Source organism: Lactuca saligna, chromosome 2, assembly GCF_052625555.1.
Source record: "Lactuca saligna cultivar CGN05327 chromosome 2, ASM5262555v1, whole genome shotgun sequence".
NCBI classification, from domain to species: domain Eukaryota; kingdom Viridiplantae; phylum Streptophyta; class Magnoliopsida; order Asterales; family Asteraceae; genus Lactuca; species Lactuca saligna.
The window spans coordinates 170,793,751-170,817,610 of NC_136418.1; the positions used below are offsets into that span (position 1 = coordinate 170,793,751).

The following is a 23,860-nucleotide window of genomic DNA, read 5'->3' on the forward strand; positions in this document are numbered from 1 at the left end:
GAGTAGCTTCTTTTTGATGTGTGGAACTATGATAACATCTTGTAATTTTAAATGTGGAGACAGGATAAAGTGCCAATAAGAGAGATGGGAAGCACATTACCATTTCCAAAAGCAACATTGTCTTTGTCATGATAAAGGATTGAGGAATCCATACCAATCGAAGATGGAGCCATGTGGGTTGTTGCTCCTGAATCGACACACCAATCAGAAGTAGATTCATTTATGTTGCAATTAGTGTTAAAAGCTCGAACAAGATTGGGAGCAGAATAAGAAGATCGTTGAGCATAACTATTGAGTTCTGGACATACGTTGGCATACTGACCATCATGGTGGCATAATTGGCAGTGATGAGGTCGACGACCAAACCTTCCCCTGCTACGAGAAGATGAAGATCCCCGCGTACTGGAATGTCCAAATCTACCTCTCCCATGAGAGGAGTTAGCATTAAAGGTAACAAGACGCAGTGTAAGGAGTGCTTGATGAGCAGTTGAGAAGGTTTCAAACGTTGGCCCTAAGCCACACAAGAACCAACAGCTCTTGTTAGTTTCAGGAACCGGTTGTCCGATGGCCTAGAGTTTATCACATATAGATTTAAATTTCTTAGCATAACCAGAAACAAAGAGGGTACCCTTTTTGAGTTGGCGTAAGGAATCTTTGAGGTTCTGTGATCTTTCTTGAGAGTCATGACTATAAGCAAACTCCAAAGTTGTCCGCACTTCACGAGGTATAAAGAGGCCATGGACTCTTCTAACAAGGAAGATTATAGGATTAAGAGGACTTTCTGACCGAGTTCCACTCAAACATCACACGTTCGGGTTTAGAGTTTCTTTTTCGTCGATAAGAATAGTAGATGGTGAGATGGTGGAGGAAGCATCAACATGACTCATCCACTTTTGATGAAGAAGCGAGATGATCTGATATTTCCAGAGAAGATAATTAGAGGAGTTTAACTTGACAGTAAGCATGTATATGAGGGTATTTAACGAACATGAACTTTCTGAGGAGGTGGTCATCGTGTAAGGAAGAAGAAGAGAAGGAGGGGCTATTTAGGGTTAGGAATGAGAGGAGGCTGATACCATGTGAGAATGGGATACATGTTCCCTTTGAATATTATTGATCATTAAACGGGATTACATACAAGATACAACATAATTGTAGGAGATATACAAGTTAACTAAATAATCAAATATAGGAAACAAATAAACTAATTATGTAGGGGAATAGGGGATTTATCTCCAATAATAAGAAATATATCTCTCACTCATATAAATTATCAAATCACGAGGATACACAAATACTATTTCACTCATCAAGGGATACATGAAACAATTTGGAAGGGGATATGTATAGAATTGCATATAAGAATTTAATTTGTCATTCCTGCAAAACTCGATTGCATCAAAATTTTACATGGTCTGATTTTTTTTTATAACAAAATTTGTATATAGTTTCATTTCTATCATATTTCATTATATTATATTCTAAGTGAACCAAATGCTTGATCGGCATGATAAGATAATTGTAAATTGAGAAATTTGGAAACAGGAGGAAACAATTAAACATAATAACACCGGTATATTACTTGAAACAATATTTTTTTGAATTTAATTCAAAGCCACAATCTATATACTGTTTTGTTTATATTTATCATACATACACGATACATACATTGTTGTCATGCATACTCTAATGTATTGTATTATTTATGAATATATAATCAAGAGTAAGGTATTGTATTCTTTATGAATATATAATCAAGAGTAAGTCTATAAGAGAACATTCAATTTTTAAATATCAACTTCGTTGAAAGAAAAGTCTAAAAGTTTGAAAAACACGATATATAAGAAGAGTCATTCTAATTGGTTAAGTAATCACCGAGTAGATAAACATAGTTTATTGCAACCTTAATTGGGTAGACAACGATATTATAGAACTTAAATTAATTTTATATCCATCCAACCATCTTTGCTGTATATTTCTTGAAATCATATTATTTTTATTTATTTAGACAGGTTCCAAATCCACATAGTCCCTATGAAATTACCTTTTTACCCTTGACCATCTTCTCGTATTAGACGCGGTTTGGTGGAAAGATTACAACATTACGAGGTCCTGATAGGAATTGAGTCAGATGGAGATGGGTCACGGTCAGCAGTTCAAAAACTCAACCATGGTTAAACACGTATAGTTACAAGATCATCGTCAGTGCCCCTTTTTCTCAATCTGCTGGAGCTCCACCAAGCTCTTCTCTCTCCTCCCTCCAGATCCTCCGATCACCACCATATTCGTGTCGTTTTCCGGTAAGCAATCGTTGTTTTCCTCTCTTCGCCCTTCGTCAACGGATTTTCGGCACAAGCGGGATTGCAATTTAGGCATAATTGATCTCTTCTTTGCTTGCAGAATTCTGAATTGTGGCCGGGACGTATTTCGAAAGCGATTTGCTTGTTTAGTTCCTCCGAGCTATGGGACTCTTTGATAATTTGCCTGTTCCTCAAGATAAAGCGGTGAGTTCTAATTAAACCTCACACCACTTTGTTTTTCTCTTGTGTATATCTGTCATGTAGTTTAAAGGGCTTTTAGTCATTCAGAACTTGACGAATTCCATTGAAAATATTACTCCTCTCCTCCATAGATAAGACCTACACTTTGACATTTGGGATCAAGCGAGCTGCTTTTCAACTATAAGTGACGTGCATTAACTAATTTGAGAAAAATCTCGACTAAAATACTAGTTATAGGGAAAGTGGGGGTAATGATGGTGTTATACTAGTAGTATATAAGGGACCAAATGTGCGTAAAATGAGATAACTAAATAGGCAAGTGTGTATTAATGAGGAATGGTGGAAGATTTGTTTTGATGTTTATTATCTGGTCTGTTTCCACTGCAGTATTTAAGAGATGATCTTGAGAATGTAGATGAGAGCTGGACTGTGGCACGATTTGATTCGTTACCTCATGTTGTCCATATCTTGACCTCAAAAGATCGAGATGCAGAAGTCCAAACATTGAAAGACCAGAGTGATATCGTTGAGGAAGTTGTGGATGAAGTTGTTCAAACTTATCATGGTGGATTCAACAGAGCAATTCAAAATTATTCACAAATATTACGGTTATTTAGTGAGTCTACTCAAAGCATCCGGACACTTAAAGTTGATCTGGGCAATGCAAAAAAAGTCATTAGTGCTCGCAACAAACAGTTGCATCAGCTTTGGTATCGATCCATGACATTGAGACACATTATCTCCTTGTTAGATCAAATTGAAAACATAGCTCAGGTTTGTGTGCACCTTCTAACTTTGTTAACTGTGCAAGTTATGGAGACTGAAGATCTTGAATTGAATCTGTTCATATGTTTCAGGTCCCATCTCGTATTAACAAGCTTATTGATGACAATCAGTTTTACGCAGCAGTCCAAGTTCATGTTCAATCATCTAGAATGCTTGAAAGAGAGGGACTTCAAACAGTGAGTCAATTTGAGCATCTATACTGTTACTATGTTGCCTTTTCAGAGAAAGAATTAGGTTTATAGTAGAAAATTTACATACTGGTTGGTTTTAACAGGTTGGTGCTCTTCAAGATGTCCGATCTGAGCTGACAAAATTGCGGGGTGTTCTCTTTTATAAAGTGTTGGAATCTTTGCATGCTCATCTTTATAATACTGGTGAATATAGGTAATTATGATGCTTTGCAATAACTACATGCTTCATTTTGAACTCAAGAGTAATATGAAAGAGGGATTTTGTAGAACTGATGATCTTTTAGTGCAGCTCAGCTACCCCTAGTATGAATGAGAAGGATGATGCTATTCCAACCACCACAGTTGCTGCATTTTCAATGAATCATTCACAGTCTCTTTCCCGGAGAACCAGATTGCAGAAAGGCGACAGTCACGTTGGAATTGCCAGTTCCGTTGATGGAGGGTAAGATGGAATCTCAATTCCGAAGTGAATTTATATGGAAATACTGATGCGAATTTTATGTATTTCAGTTCCTCATATGATGGCCATGATGATGATGACAATCAAGATAGTGCTGACATGAAGAATACTGCTCGTCTTCCAACATGGCTTACTGAATCCACTCCTGATGAATTTGTTGTATGATATAACCTTTCCTATTAAATTTGTAAAGTTTTTTTTTCCTCTTTTTCAATTGGGGTTCTATTTAATTACAGGAAATAATGAGAAAAAGCGAATCTCCTATTCATGTGAAGTATCTGCAGACTATGGTTGAGTGCCTTTGCATGCTTGGGAAAGTTGCAGCTGCTGGTGCTATAATGTGGTATGTAATGCTGCTCTTTTTTATGTTGTATTTCCAAATGAAGACACTTATTATTATTCTTGTTTTTTTTTTTTGTCTATATATCTACAGCCAAAGATTAAGACCTACAATTCATGAGGTTATTACATCAAAGATCAAAGCACAGGCAGAATATGTAAATTCTTGTAGAGCTGGTGTTGGGCAGGCTGCCCGAACTGCTACAACAGGTCTTCATTATGTAAAAGGGCAGTTGCAGAGCTACCAGTTACCAAAACATAAACAGAAAAACGGATCATTGTTAGCTGGAACATTATTGGCAGTTAGCCCTGTGTCACCTGTGATGGCTCCCATGGGAGCTGCACAGAATGCAGCAAAGGAACTTCTTGATTCTATTCTAGATGCTATTGTTCGGATATTTGGTTAGTATAATAAGTATTTTACTAATTATGTAATCATGATCTGTGATTGTGACTGAATGAGTTTTATCATTTTTTATATTTTGCAGACAACCATGTGGTTGTTGGGGAGCTTCTTGAATCAAAATCTTCTCAAAAAGCACCAATGAACACACCGAAATCCATGGTGACTGAGATATCTGGGAACCCTGATTCTGAATCATCTAAGGACACAGGAGGCTACACTATTGGCTTTTCCATGACTGTTCTACAGGCAATAATTACTAATTAGTGCTACTCTTTTTACTATCTTATGAATACTAGTTATATAGTTCATGATTTTTAACTGTATATTTGACAGAGTGAATGCCAACAACTCATTTGTGAGATTCTGCGAGCAACTCCTGAAGCTGCATCTGCTGATGCTGCTGTTCAAACAGCTAGACTTGCAAACAAGGCTCCTTCAAAAGAAAAAGGGCAAGCAAATATACTCTAATTCTTTTCCAGACCTTTTTCCATGTATAGCTCATTTTTCTGTTTGTTTGTTTATATTAATACTTTTGTTAACAGGGATAAGACAGAAGATGGCCTTACATTTGCCTTTCGCTTCACTGATGCTTCAGTATCCAGCCAAGGTCTGCTCATTGACTTTATATTACCTGTTACTACTTATATTTGGAAAGTGTTTTAACTTTTGTGTGGTGTGTATCTGACTTATGTCAGGTGCTGATTTGATTCGACAAGGGCGAAATAGGAAAGGTCAAAATGTCCAAGAGGGTTATGGTTCATCTTCCCTCCTACCAGAACAAGGCATATATCTAGCAGCATCTGTATACCGACCTGTTCTACAATTTACAGATAAAATAGCTGCAATGCTGCCTCAAAAGTATTCTCAACTAGGGTAAGCTTTGTACCTTTTCCAATGTTTTTACTTTTTATATGATCAAGCATCAACATGTCTTATGGTGTATCTTGACCTTTTTGTTGCAGGAATGATGGATTGTTGGCATTTGTTGAAAACTTTGTAAAAGATCACTTCCTCCCAACTATGTTTGTAGATTACAGAAAAGGCGTGCAACAAGCAATATCAAGCAAGTTCTTTGAATCCTTACCTTTCAATTAACTGCTATATAAATTCTTCACTTGATTACTAATTACTAATTTCCAATTGGAATCTTGTATGTAGGTCCCGCTGCATTTCGCCCTCGAGCAAATCCTGCTACTGCTTACACCCCATCAGTTTCCAAGGGTCGACCTGTCTTACAAGGACTTTTGACCATTGATTTTCTCGCAAAAGAGGCATGTTTTTTTCTTTTTTTTTAAAAAAAATTATTTATTTCTCGTTTGATTGTGTTTTAATTTGCACAATATTACTATAGGTGCTTGGGTGGGCACAAGCAATGCCAAAATTTTCTGGTGACCTTGTGAAGTATGTGCAAACTTTTCTTGAAAGAACATATGAAAGATGTCGGGCATCATACACTGAGGCATGGCTGTTTCTTTAATTTTTTTGTTCTTTTCTTTAAAAAATTTATAAATAATAACTTAATGTATGAGTTATGATATATCAGGCAGTTCTTGAGAAGCAGAGTTATATGCTTATTGGAAGACATGACATTGAAAATCTGATGCGACATGATCCAGCAAGTGCATTTTTGCCAACTTCACTTGCTCATGCTCATGCTCATGCTCATGCCAATGGAGATAATCATATTGCTGATGCTGAATCTGATGGGGTTGAATTGGAAATCAGTGCTCTTCTCATGAAACTAAGGCCAATCAAACAGGTCTGTTTTATTATTCCTTTTAAAATTTTAAGTTATTGGTTTACAGAAGATTACAATAAGATAAGATATCTCTTGTTGCAGGAGTCCTTAATTCGTGATAACAACAAACTTATATTGTTGGCATCCCTTAGTGATTCATTGGAGTACATTGCCGATTCTATAGAAAGGCAAGTTCTTGTTTTATGTATCGATATATGAAAGGCAGTTTTATTTATTTATTTTTAAAGAGAAGATGTGTCGTGTAATATAACAGGTTTGGAAATGCATCAGCAAAAGCATCTGATGAAGAAGTGGAACAAGAGCAGAAGGATGTTAAGCCGACACCTGGGCATGGGCATCATAAACGAAATGCTAGTGTAGCTCATAAGGACCTGGCATCATTTGCTGATGATTACAGAAAGCTAGCAATTGATTGCTTGAAGGTTTTACGTGTTGAGATGCAGTTAGAAACAGTTTTCAATATGCAGGTATGTCAATTGTCAACATCACATGCTGTAAATTACTATTTTGACCTTGTGAGATGTTTTATCTAATCTTCAAATTAATTTTGATGTTCACAGGTAATGGCAACACGGGAATACTTGGAGGACCAAGATGCCGAGGAACCTGATGATTATGTTATATCTCTAATCACCCAGGTGTGTGTTTTTGTGTGTTTCTATATCTTTTTGTTTTTTCCAAATATGTTCCAAGAAATAAATTAATTTATGTTTTTGGTGAGATAGATAACTCGTAGAGACGAGGTAATTGGTCCTTTCATTGCTCCAACAAAACGAAACTATGTATTTGGTGGAATCTGTGCTGTTGCATCACATGCATCCATCAAGGTTTGTAACACAAAGATTCCAATATAAAGATTCTTTTTTTTTTTTTTTTTGGGTTTTAACAGATAAACATTGCATATAATTTGTTTTTTATCAGGCTTTGGCGGAGATGAAACGCATCAATCTTTTTGGGGTGCAGCAGATATGTAGGAATACAATTGCATTAGAACAGGTTTGTGATGGTGATTATGTATTTTATCAAGAACACTTTAAAAAAAAATGGTTACTTTTTTGTGATGGATGTAATGATGTAATAATAAATATAGGCTTTGTCTGCGATCCCATCAATTGATAATGAATCAGTGCAAATGAGGTTAGATCATGTGAGAACTTACTACGAGCTGCTAAACATGCCAGTGGAGGTAATTAAATGCAATAAATAGTTTCTGTACAACTACAATAGTAGTTATATTTGGGAATTAAAACTGACATGTATATTTTTTGTGTGCAGGCATTACTTGCCTTTGTTACAGAGCATGACACATTATTCACTGCCATAGAGTATGTTCATTTTTATTTTATTTACTTTGAAATATTAACATAAGTGTTGCTAATTATTATGATATGAGAGAAGTGATGACCAATGATCATGTTGTATTGTATCTGTAGGTACTATAATCTTCTAAAGGTGCAGGTACCTGGTAGGGAAGTTCCAGATGATGCCAAAGGTAGGATGGCTGAGATCTTGCCTATTTAATCTTTTAACATCCACTCCACTCCACTCCACTCCACTCATCATGGATGGATGGTGTTCATTATGGTAAAACCTCCTCTTGTGCTACTAGTATTTTGTTTTGTTTGATTTTTGGTTCTACGGATCTTTTAAATGCATAAGCATGCACCCCACCCCTTTTCCCAAGAGTTAGAAGATATTATTAGTCATTTGTGTTCCCGATTTCTCTGTTTTCCCAAATTTTGTATTCTTTTGTGTAGTTGTAGTTGGTATAAGGCCTTTTTTGGTCCTGTTTGTTATTATGTGGTATGTATTTTTTCCTTGTAAAATAATCAGTCAATTGTCTACAATGTTATTTGGTATGAAATTATTATTACTCGCATCACATCTATACATACAGTCATTGCAAATGTTTAAATAAACCACCATTCAAAATTTCAAAGCTCGAACATGAGATAATATATAATTTACAGATTATAACCTATTACTCTACTTTCTTCTCTAACACCATCTAACACAACACATTACTTGTCCTCCCACCCCAATGCCTTTAAATGAGCTGGTTTTAGTTCCATGTGTTTTCCAAACCTATTTACACAAGATGTACTCTAGTCAAATTATGGTCACTTTGATGATAAAAAGTTTCATAATACTTACAAAAGATCTGGGGGAAGCCTGAAAGCACCAATACGCATCCTCTTCAGTGAATAAATCTGGAATGACAACAGTAGCAAGCAAAATTCATCAAAATAATGCCAGTATTTTCACCAGTGTGCCAAAATATAAGGCACCATGAAAAGATTAATAAATACCCTCTTCCATAGTACATATAAACTTCTATTACTGCTTTCTGGTCCTAATTTAAAAGGAGTAAATTGTTTTGTTACAGCATTAAGTTTTACACAGATGAAGAATTGAAACCATACCTGAAGTCCAGCACTTTTCACAAGTTCTCGAACTTCATGATTTCTCCCCTCATGAACCTACAACCAGTTCAATCAAAACAAATAAAATCACCAAAATGATTTTATAATAAAATTTCACCTCTCAAAGGTAAGTTAGATTTTTGGTTTTCATATGGAGTTACCACAATGCGAATGCGGGGTCTTGATTTATCAGGCTGTTGTGGTAGCAATTCCACAGCATCTGGGATACATTTGACACCATCAACCATTGTTCCCTCACTAATTGCTAACAAATGTCGTTTGTTCACTGCTCCATCTATTGTTGCAATGTACCTTCACCCATAAAATAACATCAACACCATGTCATGCAAACTCAATTTCAAATAATATCCACTGCCACATTGAATTCTTCATCATAGAAGACAGTTTCTTTTAACAATCCGTGGAATTGTAAAATCACACAGCAGCATTTGAAAGCATATTACAATTAAACTAACTAATTACATATTGGTATGGAACCTTACTCTTTGGATAAACCAGATGAAGGATGAGAAATTTTCTGTGCAAACTCCCCTACAAAGCATATAATCATAGGTTAAAAGCTATGCATCTAAAGTTAAATTGCTTTTCACAAAGCTTTACAAGTACCATCATTTGTTACAATTATCAGCCCAGTTGTGGCAACATCAAGCCTTCCTACAGTAAACAATCGGGGTTTCGGTTGCCCTGGATTTCTTTTATCCTGGATAAAAGAAAAGAGAGACAGTGGTTCAGATTTGTAACATTCAAGCTACAAGGAGCAAAACAGATACGTAGCACTTACCCAACTCTTCATATAATCGCTAAACAAAGATATGACAGATTTAGTTTGGGTTTCTCCTGATGAACAAATGTATCTGTAAAAGTATTGGCTCAGTGAATTGAATATTTGAAGTAGAAAATAATATTTGAATGGGTTGGGTTGTAATAAACATTAGACACAAAACAAACCCTTTTGGCTTGTTGAGAGCAAGATAGACCTTTGGAGGCAGTTTCTTAGGAAGGCGATTACCATTTACATATATCATATCCTTCTTAGGATCAACTCTAGTCTGCACATGTTATTGGAAAACAATATCAACTATAACAAATGATTATTTGAAGCTATCACTTAATGGCAATTGAAAACATATACCAAGAATATGAATAAGCTAACCTGGGGAGTATTGCATACAGAGCCATTAACAGTCACGCGACCCTCGAAGATTAGCTCCTCACAGCTCCTTCTAGATGCAACTAACAACAAAATGTCATAAAAGTTTCTTGAGAACGATGTAATGTAAGAAGTTCATGTCTAGAGGACAGAAGTAATCTATCTATAGAGATTCAAAAAGGCATGCCATAACTTCCTTTTCATATAAACATTCATCAGTCGGTTAGTTCAAAGCATCTAAGTTTCTCTTCTCACAAGCATACAGAAACAAAGAATTGTATGTGATGATCGAAACATCGAGTTGGAAGTCAAAATATATTCCCACAATCAGAACCTACTTTTGATCCTAACTGTGGATAAAAAGAAGCAAGTGATAAGATGTTCACAAAAGAATATCACCTCCGGCAGCAGCGAGGACTTTACTGAGCCTCTGCGATGAGGTCTCCTTGAAATTCTCGTTGTAAAACCTCCTCGCAGCTTTGGAATACCTCGGCTCCGACGTCAATTCTCTGGTCGACCTCAATCCTCTGCTCGACCTCAATTTCTTCTCCGCCGGTGAATTGACGGCGGATGCGTCCGCCATGACATGGAGGATTCGTACCGAACAAGGATCTCCTCTCCATTGACCAACGAGTTTTTTATCAGTTAATGATGACACGGAGGTGGTGATGAATTCGGAGGAGCGAGAGGAGAGAGAGTATGTAAACAATGTATGATAGCGAAGGTGGTTGCAGGCAATAGAGTAGGGTTTCGAGATGTGGAAGGTGGAGAGGGCTGTTGTTACGGCGGCTACCGCCATGGAAGCAGATGTGAAAGAGGGTTTATGGAGGTTTTCTGTTCACCGGTTTGGCGTCGGAATAGATAGATAGGAAGTAGAAACAATTAATACTAGCAACTTAATTATTTAGGTGAATTTCATATGTAACTTGTTAAACATAATATTTGCCATTTTTTTTTTTCATTTAGTATCATATTTATTTTTCATAAGATTAAAAATATCATATTATATATACATACTAATTTAGAAGTACCACTTGAACAGTTCTTACTTCCTATTGGACCAAACTTTTTATTTTTTATTTTTATTTTTTTTGTTTAATAATTTATGCTCGATGTATACGTGGTGATATATCCCACCTTCGTTCCAGTGATTCTAACACCGATATACACACGTTTGATTTTCTGCAGTTTTCTTACAGATATTGGCACCGCCTCGCCTCCTTTCATCTTCTTCCGTCTCACCTTTTTTTCTCATTTTGCTTACCGTACTCAACGGCTTCTCTTTGGAGTCGATCACCACCGCTCCTCCTTACATCACCATGGCTCCATCGGCACCCGTCATCTCCGACGTCACCCCACCTGCTGCCAAGAGAACCCTCCGACGAGGCCTCTCAGAACCCTAGCCTCAGCTTCGCCATGAGCATCACCATCTTCAAAGGCCAAATCATCTCTTGCAGAGGAAGCTATCGGCCCTCATAGCACACTTCCTCTGATTTCTTCACTCCGTTTACCATCTTCCTCTTTTCATCAGCTTCAGCAACAAATCGTAACCCAAAATAATCCCAATAACCTTCCAAAACATCAGTATTTATCTCCGCATCTACAAATTCCCTTTTGTCGTGTATTGCAAGAAGGCTGGTCGGAGGGAGTTATCACCCGACAAAGGAGATGTGGTGCAAACTGGCTGATACCCACCACCTCTAATTGATTGGGGCTTTCTTTGGTTCAATACTTCAATTCATCGTTGTTTACATGAGGGAGGAGGCCTACATCAGTTGAAGCCTTACCTCCGATTAGAAGTCGTCTCCGGATCCGGTTCAGATGGTCGCCGATTTCATAGATGGTCATTACATCGCTACTGCTATGCTTTTTCTTGCATCAGGTTTGTTTTTCTTTCTCTAAACCTCCATTGATATTTAAAACCTCTTCTACTTCATCTTTGGAGGTGTTGTTGGTTTTATTCGCTTCGTCTCGATCCTTCTTTCACAACTATAGGTTCAATGAAAACATAAACCCTTTTACGTCCAGGGTAAAAAGAAGGTACTCTTCGTTCGTCTTTTCTAGGTTCTGTTATCATATTTTTACACAAAAAAGAAATTATAATCTAAAATTAGCATGTTTTGTGACATAATTCCAGTTTCAAAAAATGGCGGTATAACAGGGATGGGTGTGGAGACATCAATTGGTCATACCCCAGATGAGTTTTACAACAATCTGTTAGAAGGTGTGAGTGGTATTAGTGAAATCAAAGTGTTTGATTGGTCCAATTATCCAACTGTATGTCACTATTCGTGTTCTTTCTCTTTATTTTTTAAGTTATTATTAGACAATTAAGAGTTGGAATTACAGAGAATTGCTGGAGAAACCAAAACTTTCTCTACAGGTGGATGGGTGGCACCCAAAAGAGGGTATTTGGTTAAAGCACATCCAGAGATTCACGATGGCTTTTCAACTTTCATAGATATGATCGTATATGCTTTCTTTCGTATCCAGTGGGTTGAGACTTTTGGGTATTGATCTGCTATGTGATCATGAATTGCCAATAAGTTACCAAAATTATTGTAATTGATTTAAAAGTTATCAAGGCAGTCCCTGTTTAGGGTTAGGAAGGTATTAATGTTACCCGCAGGTTGTAATGTGTTAATGCATACATCTGTTGGGCAATAATGACCTTGATTAATCATATTACTGAATTTCTTCTGTTTACAAAGAAGCATATATGGGAATTGGATAGTCATTATTTAATGTCTGCAGCATTGTGGATTTGGGGTTATAATTTCCATCCTGAAAACAAATTAAATTGGTTTTCATGGGATTTTCAGTTATTAATGCTTATATATATATATATATATTTTTTAAAATTATTGTTATAGAGCAAAAAGAAAAACCATCTGAAGTAAAAAATCAACTTAAAAAGGTCGATGTTGCCCAACATTGGAAAATACACGCTGCAATGGTAGCACTTTTTTTATTATTTTTTTATTATTTTATTACATTTGCCGAGTGTTTCTCATCATATTTTGTTTCTCTTTGATTCTTTTATAATAGGCTGAGGCCATTAGGAAAGCGTTGCCTCAAGTTTCTAGCAGTAAAAAGAGAGAAACATAACAGTAGCTTAGGCAAGACAAGTTAAGTTAGCCCGGGTTACTAACTATCTCCATGTAACCATTACTCCATTACTTTTACAAATTTTTACTCAAAGAACCGGTTATCGGCTACTGTTTGATTTTTTTCTTCAAGTTCCTGCTTAGAAAACACGTTATTTCCTGGTATTTGCAAAAATTTTTAATGACATTTTTTAACACTTCTTGGAACTCCTTAGGAAGATGGAAAAAGACCTTTATGGTGTTTATATGCCAGGTAACCATGATCTTCTTCTAATTTATTCCAGTAAATTGTGTATTGGGTAAAAAAAATATAAAAGTCAACAGTCACTAATAAAACCTATTATTTGTGATAAAGATTCAGAATGCTTCCTTTGATTCAAGGGACACATAGTATTATAGAAACACTTACAGCAGCAACTGGTGTTGTTGTCCCTTTTCACCATTTGGTTTATGGTATGCAAGAAGGGTAAAATGGTAATTTAGCAAAGTATGTTTGTTATTATGACCATTTTGTTGTTGTGAGTTGTGTGATAGGTTGGATCAAAATGAGAGGCAAATGGTATAGCAAAGGCAGAAGCAAAGATGGTGATGGATGTTTCCTGTGCAAAGGTTCATATTTTTATATATATTTCGAAAATGCCCTTTAGATTTTTCCACTTAGTTGTAAGTAAAATTTTTGAATTTCTTCGAAGTGTTGTAGACAGTTTAAGAGAATGAATAAATTAACCCACTAAATTTGGTGTATTTAGAATGTAAGCTTATACCCTTTTTTTTTTTAAATAATGGATTTAAATCTCATACGGATGATTTGCTTTGTATGTTACCAGCTAGATTTTTTATCAACATTTTGATAGTTCAATCTTAAAATGGGTGAAATGTAGCATCATTTTTCTTTGGCGCATCCAATCCCGCAAAGCGGGATTCTTCCCTAGTTTATTCCAATTCTAATTTTCTTTTAATCATTTTACATTTTATAATCTTTTCTTATAGTTGAAAATTATTGTACTAATAAAAAAAATAAACAGATCATATTACCTCAACTTCTTAATACTTAAATAACTTTGATGAGATGAATCACACATGATAGATGATCGGTTTACCTATATACACTGTCTTGAGAAATGCACTGACATCCAACATTAGAGTGATAGATCAAATTTACATTCCCTCTTTTTCAATTTCGTATTTCCCTCTCAAATTTCCTAAGACCACAACAAATACCACCATTACCAATTAGCTATTAATATAGTTAGGTCATCCAAAGTTTGTACTGATCAATTACGAAATATAAATTGTTAATCTCATTGATACAGATCCGTTTTGACTTAGTAGTTGAGTAAATCAATTTGATATCTTAAACTTCATCATTATTATGGGGATTTTAGAAAGTATCGCATTTGAACAATTTGCATTCAACGTTGGGGCAAATGTATTTTTACTATTTCGATGGTTTTAGTTTTCATGGATGTTATTTAAATCTATCTTCAAAAAGGCTTATGTGCTAGGCAAGTTGGTGAAGCCACATTAAGAATCACCAATTTTGAATGGATGTGAGAAAGTAACATCTTGAATCGCTACATTGAGTTTAATTGTTCGATCAACAGGGGACGTGGGGACAAGGTGTAACGCCCGATTTTTCTGGTAAATTTCTTAATTATTAAGTGGTTATCTATATTGCATGGGTACCAAGTACATTGGGCGTAAATGAGGTACGATGGGCGTACTATGAAGGAACTTGGGCACAGGGTTAACCCCCTGGTACACTGGGTGTATGTAAGCCAGGGGCAAAGCTTAAATTTTAGGGTTTGCCTCCTATTTAAGCACCTTATGTCCCAAAGCTCTCTCATTATCAAATACAATTAAACATATTTGAACATAAATGAACATATAACATAGTAATGTAATAAAAAAACATTTGAATATTTATGAATATAAATAAACTTAAACGAACGTAAATGACCAACATAAACGAACTTTCATGAATATAAATGAATGAACGAGACCGTTGTTCATGTTCTTTCGTTTAACTAAGCGAACGATAATTTATGTTCATGTTCGTTCATTTACTAAATAAATGAACATAAATGAACTTCCTTCCGAACGTTTCCCCGAACGTTCAGTTCGTTTACAATCCTAGTTTGATAACATATGTTATATTTTCGGGTATTTCTCGAGATAGTTTTTCGAATAAGTTTTATCGGGTATTTGTTGGTATTTATCATTTTACTAACATGTCATATTTTTTATAGACATTGAATGCTAAGAGATAACTTTATCAATTATTATTTTCTAAACCATATATAATAATAAAATTTTCACATATATATTTATAGAAATATGAAAACGATAAAACAAATTATTTAACCGTAATTTTTTATAATATCTTATATATTTTAATGAGAAAACTTCAAAAATGGTTCCTGTGATTTCCAGAAATATCAAGTTTAGTCCCTATGTTCAAAAAACCTCACAGATGGTCCCTGTGGTTTCAAAACTTTTAACAAATGGTCCTTCCGACTCACTCCGTTAGCATTTCACCGTTAACTCATTTTTTAATAAAAATTGCAGGGGTAATTTCGTCATTTCAGTTGTAACCTTCTCTCTTTAAAAGAAATTGCATGTCCGATTTTTGGGCAAATCCTTTAGCTTCATCAGTCGATCATCTATCCTCCTTTCCACTGTTGCTCGACCGTTGCACCCTTCACGACATCCAATCGCTTCTGATTCAAAGATGGTGACTTGCAGATGTGGGAATGCAGCAACGAAGATCACTTCATGGACGGATCGTAACCCTGGAAGACAATTTTGGAACTGTAGAAGATGTGGTTTCATTCGATGGCCAGATCCTCCTATGTGTGGTAGGGCTTTGGTGGTCATTCCAGGTTTGATAAGATCAAAGAATCGATTGGAAGAGAAGGTCGCCATTGTAACTGCAAAATTGTGGAACTACCAACTAATGTTGTTTTGTTCATGGGTGTTTTTTTTGGTATTATTTTAATCTTTAAGTATCTTGTGAAGGTTTGGATGGTAATGGAGTTTTCGTTTTTGGTTTGTAACCATTGCAGGGTTTTTTTTATATTTATTTTAATCAGAGAGGGTTTTTTTGCTTTCAGTTTATGTAGGTGGTTTTGGAATTGGTGTTGTTGTATTTGGTTTATGTATTAGATTAATGTGTAATGCAGTGGTAATGGTAATGGTAATGGAATGTAGTTTGTTATAGTTCATTGTTCAATTTCTTGAATGTTTTTGAAATGCAATTCTTAAGTGTATTGTAAATGCATCTTGAAGATGGTTTTCATTTGCAATTGAAATGTACAATGTTATTAATTGATATGTGAAGGGTAGTACACAAAACATATTAATTCATTACCAAAAAGTGCATACACACCATTACATTCAAAGTTATAAAGTTCTTAACACAACCATGATGCAAAGTTTTCAAAAGACCTACAACACAAGCATTACATGAAAAGTTTTCAAGTTCTTAACACATCTTCAAACAAGTACACATGACATAAGTTTCTAAATACCTACAACACCAGCATCCTAATAACCACTAAGTTTCAACCCCCTCCAACTTCACCACTGCCTCCCTGCCCTTTACATGTTTTGGAATTGTGCCCTTTGTTATGACATTTTGAACAAGTAACTGCCAAATATTTCCTGCTTAATATACCAACTTGGCTGTTTGGCTCATCAACACCCCTCCTTCTCTTCTTCTTAGGCCTCCCAACCTACACATGTTGATATACTATAGTTAAAATTGAATTCATTCCATGTTCACATGTACACTATATTTTTGGTGTACTTTAAATACAAACCTGTGTTTTATGTTTTGGTGGAAGTAAAGTGAATGGGCTGTCACTTTTAGGCCACATTGTACGTCCATTCAATGGATCAATTTTGTTGAAATACATGGCTTTCCATGTTGATAACCTATAGCAAGGATGGACCCATTCATCAACATGTGGGGCCATTTTCACCATTTTCAATTTTATCCCATATAGCACAAACAACATGTCTACATGGGAAACCTGTAATCTCCCAAAACCTAAAACTGCAACTTTGATCATTCAAGTTTACCACATATTGGTCTTGCCATGTGCTTGCCACTTGGTACTTCCCTGCCCCATTGTATTTAGCCACATACTTTGATGCATCAGCCTTAATCTTTTCAAACAGTGTAGTTGCAGTAGGGGTTAGAAGTCCTTCACACTTATCTATTTCCTTTTGCACCGTACATAACCCCCTCATAAGATACTCTCTAATATACTCTAAGCAAATGATAATAGGTTTATCCCTACCTTCATCTAACTTAGAATTGAATACCTCACAAAGCTTATTCAACAAACAATCAGTATGTGCCCTTCTTGAATAATAGATATTAACAGAAGACAATTACACATATAGTAAACACACAATAGGGAAGATTAACATTTCTCAATAAATTTCTAGAAACTTACCACTAAAATGAGATTTAGCCCAAGTGTTTGCTGGGATCTTAGACACCTAAGCATGAGCCTCTACATTGATCTTCTTCAACTCATCCATTGCTCTGTTAAAATGATTGACTGTTGTTGCTTTACCACGCTCCCAAAGCTGGTCACTTAAGTCTTTTCCTTTCCATTGTTTCTTCATGTTTTCCTGGATATGCCTCAAACAGAACCTGTGTTCTGCGCTAGGGAATACCTTCTCCATTGCTGATTTTATTCCCTAAACAAAAGTCAATGTATGCAACATTAGTTAACCAAATGTATTTAGAAAAGGTAATAAAAAAGTTAGGTGGTACACACCTTTTGTCTATCTGAAATGAAGGTAAAGTTTGAATTTGGTCCCAGAATCAGATCTTCTCCTAACAGTTCCAAGAACCAGGTCCAACTACTTGTTGATTCTGTCTCTACCACTGCATATGCTACAGGGTATATGCCATTGTTTGAGTCCAACCCTACAACAATTAACACTTGCCCAGGGTAAGGGCCCTTCATGAAATTACCATCCAGACCTAGAAATCTCTTAATCCAGATTTGAATCCTAACTTCAATGCACCTAAACAGACATATATTCTTCTAAAAGTTCTTGTGGTAACAGACAGGGAGGTTTCTGGATATACATCAATCCGAATTGTTGTACCAGGATTAGTGTTGAGTAGCTCCAACACATAATCCCTCAAAAATCCATACTGTACTTTGTAGTCCCCACTAATGATACGCTCAGCCATTGACTTTACCCTAACAACCTTTTGCAATGACATTCCTACTTCCAGTTTCTTGCACAACTCTTTGTGTAAAGCTTTCACTGGAATTTTAGGGTTACTTTGTATTTGTTGAACAATTAAGTTTGCTACGTATCTGGAAGTGCAAGCTTTAACCACCCTTGTTTGCAAACATTTATGCTCATCTTGTACTGTTTTCACCAACCAATCCTGATTTTCATTAGCCCTCGATATTTGGACTGCCCATAGACATGTACCTTTATTGGCAATTACATCTTTACCCTATTTCTAGTTGAGGGCCCACCACCATCAACTCCTGTAGAAGTCTTACTTACAACACCTTTACATTTCACCCTAATCCGAATTTTGTCATTTTTTGGCTAGGTATAAAGACCTCCTTGTTGCTACAGCATGTGAGTTCATGTAGTTTTTAACATCAATCTTGGTTTTGAAGACCTGGCCAATCTGAAATGGTTTAACATAAACCTCTCCATGTGAGCATATACTTGACTTACTCAACTCTTTTAGCAGTCTCTTCCTATCATCTTCATGAAATCCTGCAAATTGATAATCATCAGTGGCAGTAACTTCCAACTCATCATCAACCATGTCAATCCCTTCATCTTTTGAATGATTGTTCAAGATTCCATGTTCATCTACATCAACAGCATTATGGAATTCACTCATGTCTACATCTACATCAAATTGTATGTTAGACGCATCCACATTGTATTTACTGTCATCGGAATCATCTCCACTATCCTCAGAACCATGGCCACTCTCAGAGTAGAAAGCTTCTCCACTATCATCACTCACCATACCCTCTAGATAATCCACTTCTGGTTGTTTTTCAAATGAAGTTTCAACATTAAACTCAGCATCATAATTAGCATAAAGTGAGTAATCCTCTATAAATGGTTCATAATCATCAACTGTTGCAGTATTAGCTCCATCATCAGCTTGGCAGCTTGGTTCCTGTACATGGTAAGTTCCCAATGGTTCTTCAGTTTCAACTGTACTAGTGATCACTTCTTCTTGAGTTTCAATTTCATGATTCACCACTTCTTTTTGAATGACATGACTTTGTTTGCCTTGTGACCTTATAAATGGTACAATACTCTTTGAGTAATGTTGGCCTTCATCAACATCTAACACTTGTGACTACTCATAATCAGGGTTTATAGACTTGTTTAGATCAAGCTTTCTACTACATGATCTTGCTTCTCTCCTACAAGGTTTCTTTCTATTCATTTCAGGTGACACACTATCAGGCTCCAACTCTTCAATAACAACTTTAGAAGGAGACTTGTAATAAGTAGCTACCCTTGTATGACCAGTTTCAATATACACCCTAATAAGTCAATGTTTAGGGACATATGATACCATTTTAAGTACATCTTGATCATTAGCTAAATGCATTACGCCATAGTCCAAAGGGTATTCAGGGATACAGAAATGGTAGTAAAGGGTTTGCTCAGTTTTTTACCCTAGTTCTCGAACCATGTCGTCAAGCTCATGAACTGAAAATAAATTAGTGTCAACATCATCTACATATGCTACAACACCATCAACGTATTTCCTTCCAGGTGCTTTGGTGAAGACACCACTGTAGTGTATCTTCAACGTGAAATAGTTGTCATAACCTTCTGTAAACACAAAAAAAAAAGAGTAAAATTAATGATTTCCTTACGTCAACACAATAGACCAAGAAAAAACAAGTTTTGTTGTAGTATTGTACCGTATCTTTTTCCTAAGTCCTCCACGGTTACAAATTTTTCTCGAAAACACCATATTGATAGCACCATTGCAATTTCTGCAGCTTAAAACCCTAAATCCTAATTTCTGTTCTTGCTTCTACGATGGGAATGAATCCGATGACTAAACCTGTAACTGGTTATCTTCTTGGGAGAGGGACGGGTAGTGATGTGCAAGCAAGTAATCATTTCATATTAAAGAGAGAAGGTTACAACTAAAATGATGAAATTACCCCTGCAATATTTTATTAAAAAATGAGTTAACGGTGAAATGCTAATGAAGTGAGCCGAAATGACCATTTGTCAAAAGTTTTGAAACCACAGAGACCATCTGTGAGGTTTTTTGAACTTAAGGACTAAACTTGATATTTCTGGAAACCACATAGACCATTTTTGAAGTTTTGTCTATTTTAATTTTGAGAGTTTAACAATTTTTAAAGTTTTATAACTTTTTTATAAACTATACTCATTTTTATTTTATTAACTTAATTGGTTAACTAATAATAAATCTAATATCTAAATATATTTACTATATACAAAATGTAATTAGATGTAAAGATAAAAATGTAACAAACTCTAAAAGAAAAATAAAAGGTTAAAAAACAAAAACCCTTCAAATAGCAAAAGAGTTCTAGAAAAAACTAACATAAGATGCTATTATAAAAAAAAATCATTACTTATCATTGATAACATATAGATTCAGTTAGTTTAATATATTATAAAATTTAATCTTGTTGCATAAATAATAAAATTCTATTTTGTTATATAAATTAATAAAAACATATAATCTTATTTCATAAATAAATTATCAACCTTAAATAAAGATATTTGTCTGTACTCTTAACTGCCGCCCACCGGTCCACACCCATATATCACGCTACATTTGTTTTTTTCTAGAAAAAATTGTATTGTATTGATACGAATGATTAACTGAAGAACGACTACAACACACTTCTAATAATGATATCCTTGAGGTTGCACCTATAGTCATTTAGCTCAATCTATATATATTTTAATCTTACTTGATCGAAATGAAACATCACCATCCAAAACTAGTTAAATTTACACAATCACTTATATAGTAATATGACAACTTTGTTTCTATTTTAGAGAAAGGCGAAAGATTTTGAAACTAGAATAAAAACAATGTGTCATTTTTTTTATTACATTATCGTTCGGAGTATAACGTGGGAACGTTAGCCAGTATTATTTATAATACGAAATTTAATAGGTTATGTAGACTACATGATCCTGAATAAATTATCGACTCTTACTACAACATAATACAATTGTTATTTCATATATAAAGACTATTTATAAATAGAGTGTTGGTTATTTTCTGTTGAAAAATACTTTTAGCTTTTTCTCAAATCGCTTTGTGTTATGAATTTAGATAACCCTGAACAAAAAAAAAAGGTGTAAAATTTGTCATAATCGTTTAAATGAATTGTCACCGTAACTATGTTTGTTGGTAATATATTTCATGTTCATTCCTTTACTTTATTAACCGAATGTTTCTTCTAAATCAAATAATGAAGCTGCGTTACTTCAATATATCCATCTTACAAACATCATATTGGTTTCTTTAAAATGTAAAGTAGTTTTTTTTAATGAGTAAAATATAAACTTGATTAAAAAGAAAGTTAAATATTTATACGTGGTAAATAAAATTAATTTACTTACAAAATAGGTAAAACAAAAAGCCGTTCTAGCTCAGTTGGTAGAGCGCGTGGCTTTTAACCACGTGGTCGTGGGTTCGAGTCCCACGGATGGCGTTGCATAATAACTCATGTTTTTATGTTTTAACTCAGATTAATAATTATTAATAAAATTTCTAAACAATCACTTCAAAATGCCGTTCTAGCTCAGTTGGTAGAGCGCGTGGCTTTTAACCACGTGGTCGTGGGTTCGAGTCCCACGGATGGCGTTATTGTTATTTTTTTTTTCCGTTATTCTTTTCGTCTCAAGTCTCATTGCCTCCTTAAACTCTTTCTTAACTGCAAATAAAAACATATAAACTGTTGCTTCAATCTGACAATTTCGGATTTGATGTAAACTTCCATTTTTCTTCCCCAAATTGGATAGATAAGCCATTGTTTGAATGGAATTTAATTGACTTGAACTTTAACTAGTGATTATAGATAGATCCAAGAAAGTGATAAATAAATGTAAGGTTTTTTTTTTTTTTTTTTTTTTTTTGTCCTATTAATATACTATTTTAGGTTTAAGTATCCATAGAGTAATAAAACTTCAATTGCCATTATTGTATAGGAATTATAAAGATTAATGGAGTTTCAAATCATTTAAATTAAATGGATTATTTCGTTTAATCGATCTAATTAAATTGATTGTTTGGATTGAAAATTTTAAAATCTTTTCGAGATAGATTTAAATATTTTTATTTATTATATTTAGTGAATATTTATTATTATTTAATTATAAGTTTATATTATTAATTATATTTAAACAATGACAAGCCTAATTCAAATTTATAAACTCCCTTATCATAACGTTCCATTATCGTATTTTTTTTAATATCCCTAAGAACATTTTACCCTTCAAAAATATTTTCACCAATTAAACAATTTGCAGCGTAGTCCATGCTCTTACGAACATTTTTATAAATATTTGGAATGTAATCCAATCTTTTTCAAAACATAAAAGAGTCGCCAAGAAACAATCTTTCCATATTAAAAACACAACCTATATGTCTTCAAGAGCCAAATGTTTGCAATGCAATCCAAAATTTTAAAACGAGACTCATCTATCTTGAAGCCTCTTGTTTGTGTCCTTGATCCATCATCTTCTTTTACATCAACCATTGTTCGTAGTGTCCTTTCAAATTTATTTCATGGAACCACAAATCAAGAAAAATAATTATAAGAGGATCAAGCATTAATAAAAAAAAATCAGCAATGTATATGCATAAATTTCAGATGCAAAATCGGATTTCAGGAAGCAACAAAGAAATCTCCGCTTAATCATTCAAAGTCAGCAATGACAATGACTACTCCTATACTACTCAACTATCCTAATCATATGCATCCATGCCCTCCTATGTGAGGTCATGCCCTCAATTGATGCCTCTGTAGATTACTTATAAGAAAGCTAGACAATAGATGTTTAAAAAATAGTAATATGGTGCTCAGGTAGCGTATTTACAACGTTTGTTATCACTTTAAGTTTTAAATTTAGTGGTAGGTTCAATTTGATTTTCAAATAATGCCTTAGATTTGATTTTCACATAATGCCTTAGATATATCTAGGCTAGACCTATCCAGTGTCCATATGAAATATATCGAATATACATCTAATCTAATAAGTGGAGTGATTAGGCTTTCTAGTAACAGAAAGACTTGGACAAACTTCAACTGCAACATTACATATAACTGCCCACAACTTGTAAGTTGAGCTTTGTATTACAAAAGTTTAGTATAGCACAAGAAGGTGGATTTGGGTCTTTTACAACTTACGCATTGCGATTCAAAATGAAAGTTGCTGATATCAAATGCTTGTTACTAATAAGTATCAAAAAACTTGTTTACTAGAAAAATTACCATAAAGGAAATTTGATTAATTAAAAAAATAAGCAACATTATCTATTTCTGTGTGGAGGTAAAAATAAGCGGTAGAATATATTACTGACCGCAGTCTTACATCTAGCCGTTCTAGCTCAGTTGGTAGAGCGCGTGGCTTTTAACCACGTGGTCGTGGGTTCGAGTCCCACGGATGGCGAATAAGCATCTTTTTT

The 23,860-nt window shown here is 34.8% G+C and overlaps 2 protein-coding genes, 1 long non-coding RNA gene and 3 other non-coding genes across 7 annotated transcripts; 5 read left to right on the top strand and 1 right to left on the bottom strand.

Annotated features, from left to right (window-relative positions):
• Positions 1-2,139: 2,139 nt before the first annotated feature.
• Positions 2,140-8,321, top strand: SEC8 (subunit of exocyst complex 8). Of its 2 annotated transcripts, XM_078981668.1 has the most exons (25): positions 2,140-2,300; positions 2,401-2,504; positions 2,889-3,275; positions 3,359-3,463; positions 3,562-3,671; positions 3,768-3,920; positions 3,989-4,097; positions 4,175-4,281; positions 4,372-4,679; positions 4,766-4,929; positions 5,017-5,132; positions 5,226-5,290; positions 5,379-5,556; positions 5,646-5,746; positions 5,842-5,954; positions 6,035-6,142; positions 6,227-6,442; positions 6,524-6,609; positions 6,696-6,909; positions 7,003-7,080; positions 7,168-7,269; positions 7,364-7,438; positions 7,533-7,628; positions 7,718-7,767; positions 7,876-8,321. In XM_078981668.1, exons 2-25 carry the CDS (start codon positions 2,463-2,465, stop codon positions 7,961-7,963), a joined length of 3,171 nt encoding a protein of 1,056 aa, XP_078837794.1. In that variant the 5' UTR covers positions 2,140-2,300; positions 2,401-2,462; the 3' UTR covers positions 7,964-8,321. The 2 variants fall into 2 exon arrangements, with proteins under 2 accessions (XP_078837794.1, XP_078837795.1); XM_078981669.1 differs by lacking the exons at positions 2,140-2,300; positions 2,401-2,504; positions 2,889-3,275 and having other exon boundaries at positions 3,773-3,920.
• A 28-nt stretch (positions 8,322-8,349) lies between these two features.
• Positions 8,350-10,933, bottom strand: LOC145032755 (putative ribosomal large subunit pseudouridine synthase SVR1, chloroplastic). Its single transcript, XM_078981670.1, has 10 exons — positions 10,436-10,933; positions 10,040-10,119; positions 9,835-9,935; positions 9,668-9,740; positions 9,493-9,586; positions 9,369-9,417; positions 9,027-9,177; positions 8,866-8,922; positions 8,597-8,652; positions 8,350-8,527 (listed from the first exon to the last, which is right to left on the bottom strand). The coding sequence occupies exons 1-10, from the start codon at positions 10,833-10,835 to the stop codon at positions 8,464-8,466; spliced, it is 1,125 nt and encodes a 374-aa protein (XP_078837796.1). The 5' UTR covers positions 10,836-10,933; the 3' UTR covers positions 8,350-8,463.
• Positions 10,934-11,079: 146 nt separating this feature from the next.
• On the top strand, positions 11,080-13,878 carry LOC145032757 (uncharacterized). Its single transcript, XR_013677193.1, has 2 exons — positions 11,080-12,076; positions 12,174-13,878. It is a non-coding gene; the product is annotated as an uncharacterized LOC145032757 (long non-coding RNA).
• A 7,933-nt stretch (positions 13,879-21,811) lies between these two features.
• TRNAK-UUU (transfer RNA lysine (anticodon UUU)) lies at positions 21,812-21,884 on the top strand. The gene has a single exon. It is a non-coding gene; the product is annotated as a tRNA-Lys (tRNA).
• Positions 21,885-21,963: 79 nt separating this feature from the next.
• Positions 21,964-22,036, top strand: TRNAK-UUU (transfer RNA lysine (anticodon UUU)). The gene has a single exon. It is a non-coding gene; the product is annotated as a tRNA-Lys (tRNA).
• Positions 22,037-23,771: 1,735 nt separating this feature from the next.
• Positions 23,772-23,844, top strand: TRNAK-UUU (transfer RNA lysine (anticodon UUU)). The gene has a single exon. It is a non-coding gene; the product is annotated as a tRNA-Lys (tRNA).
• The last annotated feature ends 16 nt before the right edge of the window (positions 23,845-23,860 follow it).